The 11,512-nt window shown below is 40.0% G+C and overlaps 1 protein-coding gene across 7 annotated transcripts; it reads left to right on the plus strand.

The window, feature by feature from the left end:
- The first annotated feature begins 221 nt into the window (after positions 1-221).
- On the plus strand, positions 222-10,254 carry LOC130686568 (single-stranded DNA-binding protein 3-like). 7 transcript variants are annotated; one of them, XM_057509685.2, is made up of 16 exons: positions 227-856; positions 1,408-1,480; positions 1,805-1,866; positions 1,938-2,022; positions 2,229-2,270; positions 4,192-4,278; positions 4,479-4,577; positions 4,647-4,724; positions 4,824-4,872; positions 5,096-5,122; positions 5,653-5,924; positions 6,005-6,043; positions 6,315-6,375; positions 6,540-6,610; positions 6,904-7,131; positions 10,055-10,224. In XM_057509685.2, exons 1-16 carry the CDS (start codon positions 801-803, stop codon positions 10,157-10,159), a joined length of 1,434 nt encoding a protein of 477 aa, XP_057365668.1. In that variant the 5' UTR covers positions 227-800; the 3' UTR covers positions 10,160-10,224. The 7 variants fall into 7 exon arrangements, with proteins under 7 accessions (XP_057365670.1, XP_057365668.1, XP_057365667.1 ...); XM_057509684.2 differs by having other exon boundaries at positions 6,901-7,131; positions 10,055-10,223; XM_057509687.2 differs by lacking the exon at positions 4,192-4,278 and having other exon boundaries at positions 222-856; positions 6,901-7,131; positions 10,055-10,254.
- Positions 10,255-11,512: the final 1,258 nt, after the last annotated feature.

Consider the following 11,512-nt stretch of genomic DNA (forward strand, 5'->3'; position numbering starts at 1 on the left):
GATACCCGGATTTCGATGAGAGCAAAGAAGGGAAGAAAGAAAAGCGCGCACATAGACATCACGTTGATGATACTCTGCGCCAAACGTACTATGTGCCAACAGCCGGCGCGCGTGCCTGCGGGTTCTCCTGTGCATCGCGCTTCAGTTTGTGCCCTTCGGGTAATATCTAAGAGGGCGCCATATGACAGCGAGGGCGAATGCAGCAGGCCCCAGTAACACGGCACTATCACTAGACTACCACACAGGCAGTATTGCGCCAGTCACCCAGTCAGCCTTGTGCGTCCTCTCGCTGATCCGACGCTGCTGTGTATCTGATTAGACATCCCGCCTCTTGAAACAGACAGACAAATTCCGAGGGTGTCATTCTCTCTTTCATTTGTCGTGCATGTGTCTTATGTGCCGGTTAGTCTACTGTAGAGTTGTGGGTGAAATTCGACAGCCAATGTGTGTACGCGTCGCGGCCATGAGTTAGAAAGTGTGTGGCGTCGCGCGTGACACTTCCCTCTCCCAAGCGAGACCTACCGAGTGTGTGTGTGTGTGTGTGTGTGAGTGAGTGTTAGTGTCTGTGTGTATGTGTGTATACCTTGAGTTTACGTACACATCAAAGAGAGAGAAAGAGAGGGATTTCTGTTTTATTTCTGTTTTGGGAAGTTAACATGCTTTCCCGACAGATTCAGTGCGCCTGACAAAAACAAGTAACGAGGAGAAACCTAAACATTATTTCGCGACGACTGTGATGTGCGTGAGCCAGTCTGGCCGGCCGTGCCCCCAAAGTAGCGAAAACGACGAAAATTGACAATATGTACGCGAAAGGCAAAGGGTCGACGGTACCCTCGGACGCCCAAGCTAGGGAGAAGTAAGTCTTTATTTATCTCCTTTATTTCGACGTGGTTATATGCCGCTGATATGTTTTCTTGTGGGGGGCCTATGTGTGTGTATGTGAATGTATGGTTAGTTGGAGGGAAGATCGGAAAAAAGGACTACGCGCCAAACGACAATAGCAGCAGCGTGTTTCAATTCCATCATGGGTTCTTGTTCTTTTTTCGAGTTATTTTTTACATAATGTTAGTGACGAACTTCGTTTTAAACAATTCCGAAATAGATGCCAAGGCACATTTCCACATGGACTAATATTGTCCAGTATTCATGCTGTAGCGGCCTGGCGTTTGACTCGCTAGTTCCCTTGTGTACCAGTGTGTGTTATAAAAAGCTGCCAAGATGGCTGCCGTGTGTGTTGTCCTAATAGTTCTTGCATGTCCCAAGCTTTTTTGGCAGAATGACAGGACTGCAGTACAGTTGGGGAAAATAAAGGAGACGAAAAATAAAAATAAAAAACATTCGACCGGTTCCACGCCCGCCATTTTAACACGTTTTTGTTGTTTTTGAATGATTTCTCTCTCTTAACAGGTTAGCATTATATGTCTACGAGTACCTGCTGCATGTGGGAGCCCAGAAAGCCGCACAGACATTTCTATCCGAGGTAAAATATATTTTCTTTTTTGAAATTTCTAAAGAGTTGTTGTTCATTGGCAGACTGTTAAGTACACTTTTCAATGAGCGGCATCTCTTGCCAGCATTTGGAAGTGGTTGGAGATGTTGTCTTAAGGGCTGCTTTGTGAAACTGGATGGATGTTGACTGATAGATCGATACTTTTGTCCAACATCTATCTCAACGTCTTTTTTATTGTGTGACAACGTTTTCGACGTTCAGTCAACATGTGAACCTACGTGTTAGCATTCTGCTTGACGTTCTGAAAACAATTAATTTTCAATCATCTTTAATTGGTCTATTTTTAATTTTAAGATTCGGTGGGAGAAAAACATCACCTTAGGAGAGCCACCCGGTTTCCTTCATTCGTGGTGGTGGTAAGTACAACATAAAAAGAAATTAACAATTATAATTAAATGCATTAATCTCTTCTTTTTCGATTTGGTAGTGTATTTTGGGATTTATATTGCGCGGCGCCGGAGCGTCGAGACACATGCGATCACTCCAGTGAAGCCAAAGCCTTTCATGACTATGTAAGAGGATCCTTCACATCTGCCAATAATTTTTTTTATGTCATTCATATTTTAATTTATCACACTCTAGTTAATTAATTGTCAAAATAGTTTGTTTATTAGTCGACCTTTAGTCCCTGATTGTCAGTCTCCTTTTAAGCTCTTTAATTTAATTAAAGTTTGTTTAACACAAGTGATTTATTTTATTTTATTTTCTCGTTTTGTAGGGTTTCGTCAATTCCGGCTATGGCGTCAATGGCATCGCACACGTAAGTAGAACTGGCCACATTTCCGAATTAAGTGAACGTGCGCTCTCTCCCAAATAACATGTGGCGATTCAAATAAGGCGGGCGCTTTTAACTTCAACGTTTCATTCAGGTGCAGGGCAACAGGTGTACCGTAATTGTTTGTTTAACTGCCCCAACCATATTAGATATCCTCATCGTTCCGACACACGTGTATCAGCATAATCCACCACACCGTTTTCATTTAACACGTAGAGTCATTTTTTTTGTTTTTGTTTTACTCTCTTCAATTATTTTATTTTTCAAATTAAATCAGGTCAAGACAAAGAAGTCTGGGGAAGGCAATCAAAGTGGGTTAATTTGACCCTCTCTTTGTGGGAAAACTTACAGGTAGACTCTCGTTCAGGGGAGAGGGATGAGGATTTCTCCTTTTTTTTTTATTTAAAGGTTCTTCTAGTTTACATTTCGTGTGTGTGTGTGTGTGTGGAACCCTCCAAGCAGGAATGTGTGTGAAGAACCAATAGGGAACTCGGATTCTCTTTTAGTTGGTGCATAGGGGAGGAGAGATACAGCTATTGTTTGAATCCAGAAGGGGAGACTCAAAATTGGGGGATCTTTCATTTTGGATTTCGTCGGATGTGTGATATTTCCAACGGTCTCGTTCCTTTTTTTTTAAATGGGAAAGAGAAAGAGAGAGAAGTTGCTAGATACCCGGAATTATTCCGATAACTAACGCGCATAGTGGGAGAAAAGAATGGATGTGTAGAAGGTTCGTACATCGGATGCTGTGAAATGAAGAAGAAAGAGACGACGAATCAATGCAGGAAACGGAGAAGAAAAGAGAACTAGATAAAAAGAGCTGGAAGAGAGAGAGAGAGAGAGAGAGAGAGAGAAAAGGGCTACCTGAGTGTGTACCTTGAAAAAGATTTTGAAATTTGACGCTCAAGGGCATGAACCTGAGAAACAGGCGGTCCACTACCGGACACCCTATTCTCGTTGATTGTTACACACACACACACACACACTCACTCACTCCGGTTTTGTAATCTCGAGGATTCGCAGAATTCCATAACGAATTCAATGGGGCTCGGTGTTTCTTAATTTCGTTATATGTCGCGAAAATAAAGCGCTTAAAGATTTCGGGGCAGATCGGCTACGTGTAGGAGACTACGAGACCGAACAGACTTGGCATCCGCATCCGCCAATCGATCCGCTACGTGAGGTCATGCGCATGTCTTGACGATGCATACGAAAAGGCAACACACACACATACCAAAAAAAAAAAAGAACAAATGTGCTTCATCTTTGATATTTCAATTTTGAAGATGTGGATCCTTATCTGTGGGGCGGAACCGATGAGACAGAAAGCGACGTGAAGACGTGATTTGTTTTCATCCCCTCGCTTCATTATGACGTATTTTACCTCTTGACCTTATCGGCGTTCGTTCTTCTTTTTTTTTTATTTCCAATTTTTTTTTTTTTTTTCTCGTCTCTGTTGCCTCCCAATGCGCAGCATTTCATCCCCTTTCAGTAAGTCCCCGTTGCTATGGCAACCCCTTTCGATGGGCGGGGAGAGGGACAGCGTCGTTGGGTGGAAGGTTGGAGACGCTCCTAGAAAAAGGTGGAAAGGAGGGGAATTATTAGTCCCTCCTTTTCCTTATACATTTTATCTGTATTTTATTTCCCTTTTACTCTCCCATCTATTCTTTAGATCCGAAATATCGATTTTTGACTTATTGAGGCAGTGTGCGGGCGAGCGCCTTATTTGTTCCCTTTTTTTATAATTTGTTTTTTTTATTTGTGATTGAAACATAGCGCAAACCCAGTCCTCCCTAAAAAAAAAAGGACAGTTTTTGCTTATTTGTTTGTTTATTTGTTTATTCTCTTTTTATTTGCTTGGTTGTGTATGTAATGTGTGTGTGCGTGCTCGATGCCCACATGTTAGAATGCCGGTCCAGTGCCGAGCCCGCTGGGCCAGATGGCGCCAGGAGACGGCATGCCAGGAGGCCCGATGCCGCATGGATTCTTTCCAGTAAGTCCATCCGTTGCAAAAAAGCAAAAAAAAGAACGAAATACTATTCTGTGGGTAATGATGGGTTGTCTCACTGAATAAACCATTAGGTTAGGGTTTCATTTAAGTTGTACAAAACAGAAAATCATCAGCTAAAAGTTTTGGGATATAATTTCTAAAGATCTTAATTTAAAAAGAAATTAAATTTTTCGTTATTGCAGAATTCGGCTATGAGACCGTCTCCGCCTACTCACCCCGCCTCGCAGCCCTCGCCACACCCTCAGCCGCCTACACCACACTCGCAGATGATGCCAGGACAGGTATGTTCAATAGATGATAAAGGTGTTTGTTTGCTTACATCTTATCTTCTCATACACATCTTTTTGTAGCCGTTTATGGGACCACGTTATCCAGGCGGACCGAGACCAGGCGTTCGAATGCCTCAAATGGGACCTGAATTCGGCGGGGTAACTTGAAAATGAAAACAAAGCCAATTTTTGGCTTTGAATTTAAAACCCGTGCACGGATTGATAAACGATACTGTTGTCTGTGGTTTCTTCTTCTAGCCTCCTGGCCAACCGATGATGCCCAACAGTCTGGATCCCACTCGGCAAGGTAGATATTGAACACCCATAAAGATTTAGCGTCTTATCCCTTATGCGTAATATTTAAAAAACAGATGAAATTCCACACCTCTTTTTCTTTCTGTATCTTTTGTTTGTTTTTGATCATTCAAACTTTGATTACATTCAATCAGTGAATATTATGTATATATATATACATACAAGTAACACAGATGATGTTTATTGATATTATCTTTGAAACTCCTTCGACTCAGGTGACGGCGAGTTCGTAGGTTGGCAAGGTACAGATTATTCAGCAAAGCCTCTGTGTGTGTCTATTTCTGTTTTATTTTTGAATTTTCATTTATCCATTAATTCAGTTGTTTTATTATTATTTTTTTAATTTTTTTTCCTACCCTAGTATTTAACGCTTTTTGTATTGAAAACTCTTAATCTCCCTATCTTTTTGTTTTTTTTTGTTCGGAAATTAATTAAAAAAAAAAAAAAGAATTAGTTCCTTTTCGTTACCGATCCACGCGGACGGCTACGCACTCTATTGAAACTGTAGTTGTTTTCTAAGCGGCTCGTGTTGAAAAGTGCCGGCGATCAGATGACAGATCGCTTTGCCCTTTTTTTTTTTGGCCGTCAAGCGTTCTATCTCCTTTTTTCTTTGTATTGTTTTGGTTTGTGTTACGTTTAGCGGCTTTGTGTTGCACTTTCTTATTTCCGCTGGCCCTGCTTTATTATTTTTGTTGTGACTGTTTTATGTTGGTTTCTTCTTTTTAATGTTAAATCGCGTCAAGTATCTTATTCGAATTTGTTTTTCGTTTAGGTCCTCCGATGTCCGGCATGGGTCCCAGACTCGGTGGTCCGAGAGGTCCGGGTGGTATGGGTCCGATGGGCCCAGGTGGGCCTGGCGGAGTCCCAGGAGGTTATGGTCCTGGTCCAGGAATGAGAGGACCAGGTCCCGGAATGATGGGTCCTGGCGGTCCTATGGGCCCTGGAGGCGGTGTCCCGGGCGGGCCCGGTGGACCTCTACCAAACATGGGAGGCATGGGTGGGCCAGGAGGTCCCCGGCCACAGTGGCAGCCCAATTCATCTACGGTAAATACCATTTTATTAAAGGCTAAATTAATCAGAAATTATCTAAAATCCATGTTTGTTGTGTTTCATTTCACATGTAGCCAATGAATTATCCATCGTCATCGCCTGGCAACTACGGGGTAAGTGGAGACAAGTTAGTTGAAAAATATGGAAGGAGCTAACCCCGTCATATACATATTGATACATAACTTATTTTTATCTTTCAGTTTTTAACCGTTAACAGTTTTTTTTTATTTACTATACTTTTTATTTATTTTTTTTCACCCATTCTTTTTTTTTCGACCAAAACAAACTAAAAACTAACGACTATTTATTTTGACATCTTTGTGTTTTTCTATCTCTTCTGTTCTATCTGTACCTATTTCTTGTGGTTCGGTCATTTTCGAACAGGGTCCACCCGGCTCTGCTGGACCTCCAGGTCCCGGCACACCCATCATGCCTAGCCCACAAGGTGAGTTTGTCCTTTCAATTCCGGCCGGTCGGAACAAAAAAAACAAAAAAAAACAAGGAAAATTCTCTTGCCAAAACAACAGCACAGCTTTACGAAGCTTAACGGGCACTGATTGACTGATGTCGACGTGTGTGTGTTTTTGTTTTCTATTGTCATCAAACCAGATTCGTCTAGTTCAGGAGGGGACGGCATGTACACGATGATGAAGTCTGTGCCGGGTGGAGCCATGCCAGGAGTACGCGATATTTCTAATCTTCCTCCTTTCTTAATTTCTCCCATCTTACACTTTCTTTCTTCTTTTATTATTTCCTTCACAAAAATAAGAAACACTAACTCCCCACTCTTTTTTTTTTAAACGTAGTTCTTATCTGGTTTGGTCACCTTGATAACTTCTAGAAAAAAAAAGTCGTTCTTTGCTTCTGTCTTATCTCTCTCTCTCTATTTATTTTTGGCACAAATTTGAATAGTTTAAATCGTAATCAGTTGGCATACTAATTGTTTGTGTTTTATTTTCAAAATCAAAAGCAGGACTTCCCAATGGGTGGTGGACCTGAAGGAGGTCCTATGGGGCCAATGGGTCCTTCAGCTATGGGCCCGGTTATGAACGGTGGGGACGGCCTGGATGGTATGAAGAGTTCACCAGCTAACGGTGGCCCGGGAACGCCACGCGATGATGCCGGTGGAAACGGCGGTGGAGGAGGTGGCGGAGGAATGGGTGACTACAACCTCGGAGGCTTCGGGGGTCCCAATGAGAATGTGAGTATGACCGGCAGCTTCTTCGGCTCGTGAAAAATTGAAACGTCCGACAAAATAAGAAAAACGAAACGAACAGAGAGGAATAACTGAGAGAAGAACGGTTGTTTCTGATTTTTGAAACGAGAGAGGATATCGCGGGTCAAAGGGCGGGAAGGGAAATCGAGAAAAATAGAAAAGAAAAATGTAGTTGGTCTCCGGCAGTAAGAAGAAGAAACAAAAACTGTCACGAGACAAACCCATTTTAGAAAAAAAAAAAAAAAAATTGCTATATTTTACATGGCCGTTTACCGTCCACCATTCCCCTCTACTCTCTTATTTCATTGGCCGTATACATCCATCCTCCCTTTACCCCCCACATTTTTAAATCTTTTTTTTTTACATTACCTAATATTTGAATCCGTGTGTTGTTCGTCATTCTCTCCTTTTTTTTTGCCCGGATAATTTAAGTTATATTCTTTCTCTTTCAGCCTCTCCACGATGCTGCTCAAATGAATTAGTAGCTTCTTGTTTCAGTTTTAAAAAAAGTAATTTTTGAGCGGAAAGAACTTGCAAAGATTATGGGAGGGACATTGTATTTGTAATTGGCATCAAACCGTTTCTCCTTTTCCATTGAAAATAATTTTTTTTTTCTTTGCTTGTTTGTTTTTATTCTTTCCCCCACTTTTTTAATTACAAAAAAAAGCAAAAAAAAAACGTGATTTAACCACAACAGCTCATTGCACCCGTACCCTGTTATCTTTACTGATGACTGGATGACCATTACTCGTTTTTAATTTCTCTGTAACCGCATTATGATTGGAATTTTTTAATTTTTCCTTGTCTGGAGAGGGGAGGGCGAGGGGTGTGCGTGAATTATTGTGAGATACAAGTGAATCATCATCCCGAAACCATCTGATATATATTTTACCCGCTCTTCCTCCTCCTCCCTCCCATTTTTGACGCAAAATGACCTCCCTCACCACCACGAATTGCAACTTATTTTACGACCCGTGTTTTTAGCCGTCAGTCTGTAAACAAAATATAAGTAATCTCTCTTTAACTCGTTCTTTCACTATTCTCTTATTTACGTTGTTTTCGAAAAAAAATTCCCACTCTCACTTTTTTTACTTAAAAAAAATAATGTAATTAAGTGGTATATTTTTTGAATCAGCAAGACTTAACTTTTCTTTCCCCCACTCTCTCCTAAAATTCTTATTGGCCATGATATTTTTTTTCCCCACCCACCAACTGGGGAACCGACTGTCTTTTTCTTTTTATTCTGCGGGGGAGGGGAGGAAAACATTCAATAAATACTCGAACGTGCTTTTCAATTGATTTCATTATGGCGTGTTCTTTTCATTTTTACTTGCCTGTAACGAGCCATTCAGTCTTAAATAGAAACGTCTCTCTCTAAACAAAACAATGATATGATATGTAATAATTACGGATATCCTTTTTGTTTGTGTAATACGTGCGAATGTTGTGGAGTGAATGGACGAAAATTTTGGCGGCTGCATGAACGTAATGTTGTATTGATTTGAATCTTCAAAGAAACGAAAAAAACAAACAACAAAGCTATTGAAAACTATCCACAAAGCAAAAAAAAACAAACAAAAGAACAACAAACATACCATTCAGTTTGAAAAATAATAAGAAAATCAAACGTTTGATTTGATTTTTTATTATTATTTGTTTAATTTTTGTTATTTTCATACCTACTGCTTCTATTTATTTTTTATCCTTATTTTCTTTTTACCTTCAAATAATTCTGGCTCTCATTGGTGTGACGGACAACAAAAGCAATCCCTCCGTATATAACTCGGTAGCGCTCATTCACACCTGGTCCTACCTATCTCTCATTTTTCTTCATTTATTTTTATTTTTTAAAAACTTAACTCGAGGGGGCGGCTGGATGTGATGTTCTTTCACTATTTCCTACTTCAGTTTTTATTTGACGTGGTACGTTTCGTGAACTAGAGAGAGAGAGAGAGAGAGAGAGAGAGAGATGCCTTTAAAATGTAAGATATCTAAGGAAAAAAATGTTTTGCTGCCGATTGGAAGAAGCAAAAGAACAGGTGTGTTCCTCTGTGTTCCTCTGTGTATGTGTGTGTGTGTGCTTTTCGTGGACGGTCTTGTTTTATTTTTATTTTTTTTAACTTCCGACATTTTTGCTCATCCCTCACACAATTCACAGATCCTTTTCTAATTTCTAATTTACGTGGTTTTTATTTTTTCCCCTATTTTTTGTGTGTGGTGGCGGTGTTTTATTTACATTAATTTTCATTCCAGCCGTCAGTCAGCTTGAACGACACGACGTACAAATTCATTGGATCTTGAACACAAGACGCGCGAAGTCAATAAAAAAAGATCATTTTTAAACCAATTCATGCATTTCATTTTGCCGCGGATTTAGGAATCAAGCGTTTGTTCCACTTGCGCAGCAGAACACAAGCGTTTAAATTTTCACACAGAGCTCTTGTACAATAGATAAGATAGCGAAAACTCTCGTTTTTATAAACACGAAAGAAAAATGAAATAAAACAAAAGTTCCAGTTACAGCTGCCATTTTTTTTTTACCATGTCGCAATTCAGCTCAATCGGCCCGTCACACCAGTCGAAAGTTCAGTCCATTTCTTGTATTTTTTTTTTTGTCCATTTACATAAAGATTCCAAACTTTGATCGTTTGAAGATCTTGTACATACATAATGGTACAATAACGAAAAATATTGTTATGGTTTTCACCAGCTTGTTGTTTTCGTATGGTTCGACGAAGTGCCAAAGCTTTTCGTTTTGATTGTCCTGCGAGCGAAAGAGAAACCTTTTTTAAAATCAAATTCCTTAATTTTAATTAATTTGAAACAAAATGAGAAGAGGAAAAAGAAAGAGAGGGAAACATTTCGAAATTTTATTTTTGAGCCACTCTGGTTTGTTCATCGTTTGCAGGATCAAACGGAGTCGGCGGCCATCTTGAAAATCAAGGAAAGCATGCAGGAGGAAGCCAAGCGATTTGAGACCGATTCCGACCACCCCGATTACTTCATACAGTGACCTTATCTTTCCCTCCTCACCTTTTTAACATTTGGCGCACACACATACACACACACACACACATGAGCATTCGTAAAAACACATGTGGTCGCGCGTTTGGTTGACTGTTTTGGAGGGACAATGACAAACGAAAACAGCACACAGTCCTGACCTTCTATATTTTGACTTCCATTTGTTTCTTTTCTTCCGACATCGACAACAATTTCTGTTCATTTTTTTAAATTTCCACCTCTTCCAGCGGTTTCGGTATTTCTTTCTTCCTTTATTTTATACTTCCATTTTGAATCTCGATTCCGTCCGCTATATCTTTTTTTTTTTTTTTTCATTCAATTTTCCCTCCCATTAACAAGAAGTTCTCACATTTGCTGTGTTTCCCCGGCTGTTTCTTTATTTTTAAAATACTGATCTTTATTCGATAATCTCACCTTCGTTATGATTGAGGAAACACGTTGATCTGTGTGCGTGTGTGTGCATGTTTGTTTCTTCCAAACCAACAGCAAAACAAACCAAAGAGAACCATGTGTGTTTGTGTGTGTCTTTCTACTCTCTCTCGCTCTTTCTCTTCCTAACATCTGCTCACAAACATACAGTGTTTTAATGTCATAGCAGTGTCCAGCTTCCGGACGAGAATGATATCGAGCTCTTCCGGTGGGAGGGGAAGGAACATAGGGTGGGGGGGGTTCCTGATAACAACGTTCTATTTCAGGTATGCCTTTTTAATTTTCAATGAAAGGGCATCATCATCATCGTGTTTCGTTTGCTGTTTGTCATTACTGAAATATTCCTATGGAAATTTAAAAGAAAAAAAACGAACAAAAAAAAAGTGAATCAAACTGGAAAATTACAAAATGCGAAGATCATCAACACACAAGAAACAAATGGCGCCTTGACAAAGAGTCGCGAGTCCTATTAAGTATATAAAAACATATAACGATATACATATTCATATTGGATTTGATCTTCCTAATCCATGTGCCCGTTCCTCTACCGCTTCAGAAAAAAAAACCGATGGTATATACAGAACACACATATTTTATACATATATATACGTCTAGTTTTCTTCCTGCTCTAAGTTTTGGTTCCTCTTTTCTCATGGCGCGATATAACGAAATGACCGAATTTTTCAACGCCTAGAGTTGTTTTCTACATTTTTTTTTATGTCACTGATTTTGACGATAGAACGACGACAGTTCTCTCCAGAGGTCATACCGGTGTGTCTTGTATCCTAATTTTTTTTTAAATCATATTTTGTTGTCACTTTGTTGCGCTAATGTCATCGATCAAGAACTTTACACCGTGAATCCTTCCCGCCGCTCCCCGCCCGTTTAAAAAAAAAAAGCCCAGTTAAAGTTA

Source organism: Daphnia carinata, chromosome 2 (assembly GCF_022539665.2).
Source record: "Daphnia carinata strain CSIRO-1 chromosome 2, CSIRO_AGI_Dcar_HiC_V3, whole genome shotgun sequence".
Lineage (NCBI taxonomy): Eukaryota > Metazoa > Arthropoda > Branchiopoda > Diplostraca > Daphniidae > Daphnia > Daphnia carinata.

Bases quoted from the DNA above. Each gene is read 5' to 3' on its own strand.
- LOC130686568 (XM_057509684.2), top strand. From the start codon at position 801: ATGTACGCGAAAGGCAAAGGGTCGACGGTACCCTCGGACGCCCAAGCT. The intron at 2,271-4,191 runs GTAAGTAGAACT...CCCACATGTTAG, and splicing joins GCGTCAATGGCATCGCACAC to AATGCCGGTCCAGTGCCGAG. The intron at 6,044-6,314 runs GTAAGTGGAGAC...ATTTTCGAACAG, and splicing joins CATCGCCTGGCAACTACGGG to GGTCCACCCGGCTCTGCTGG.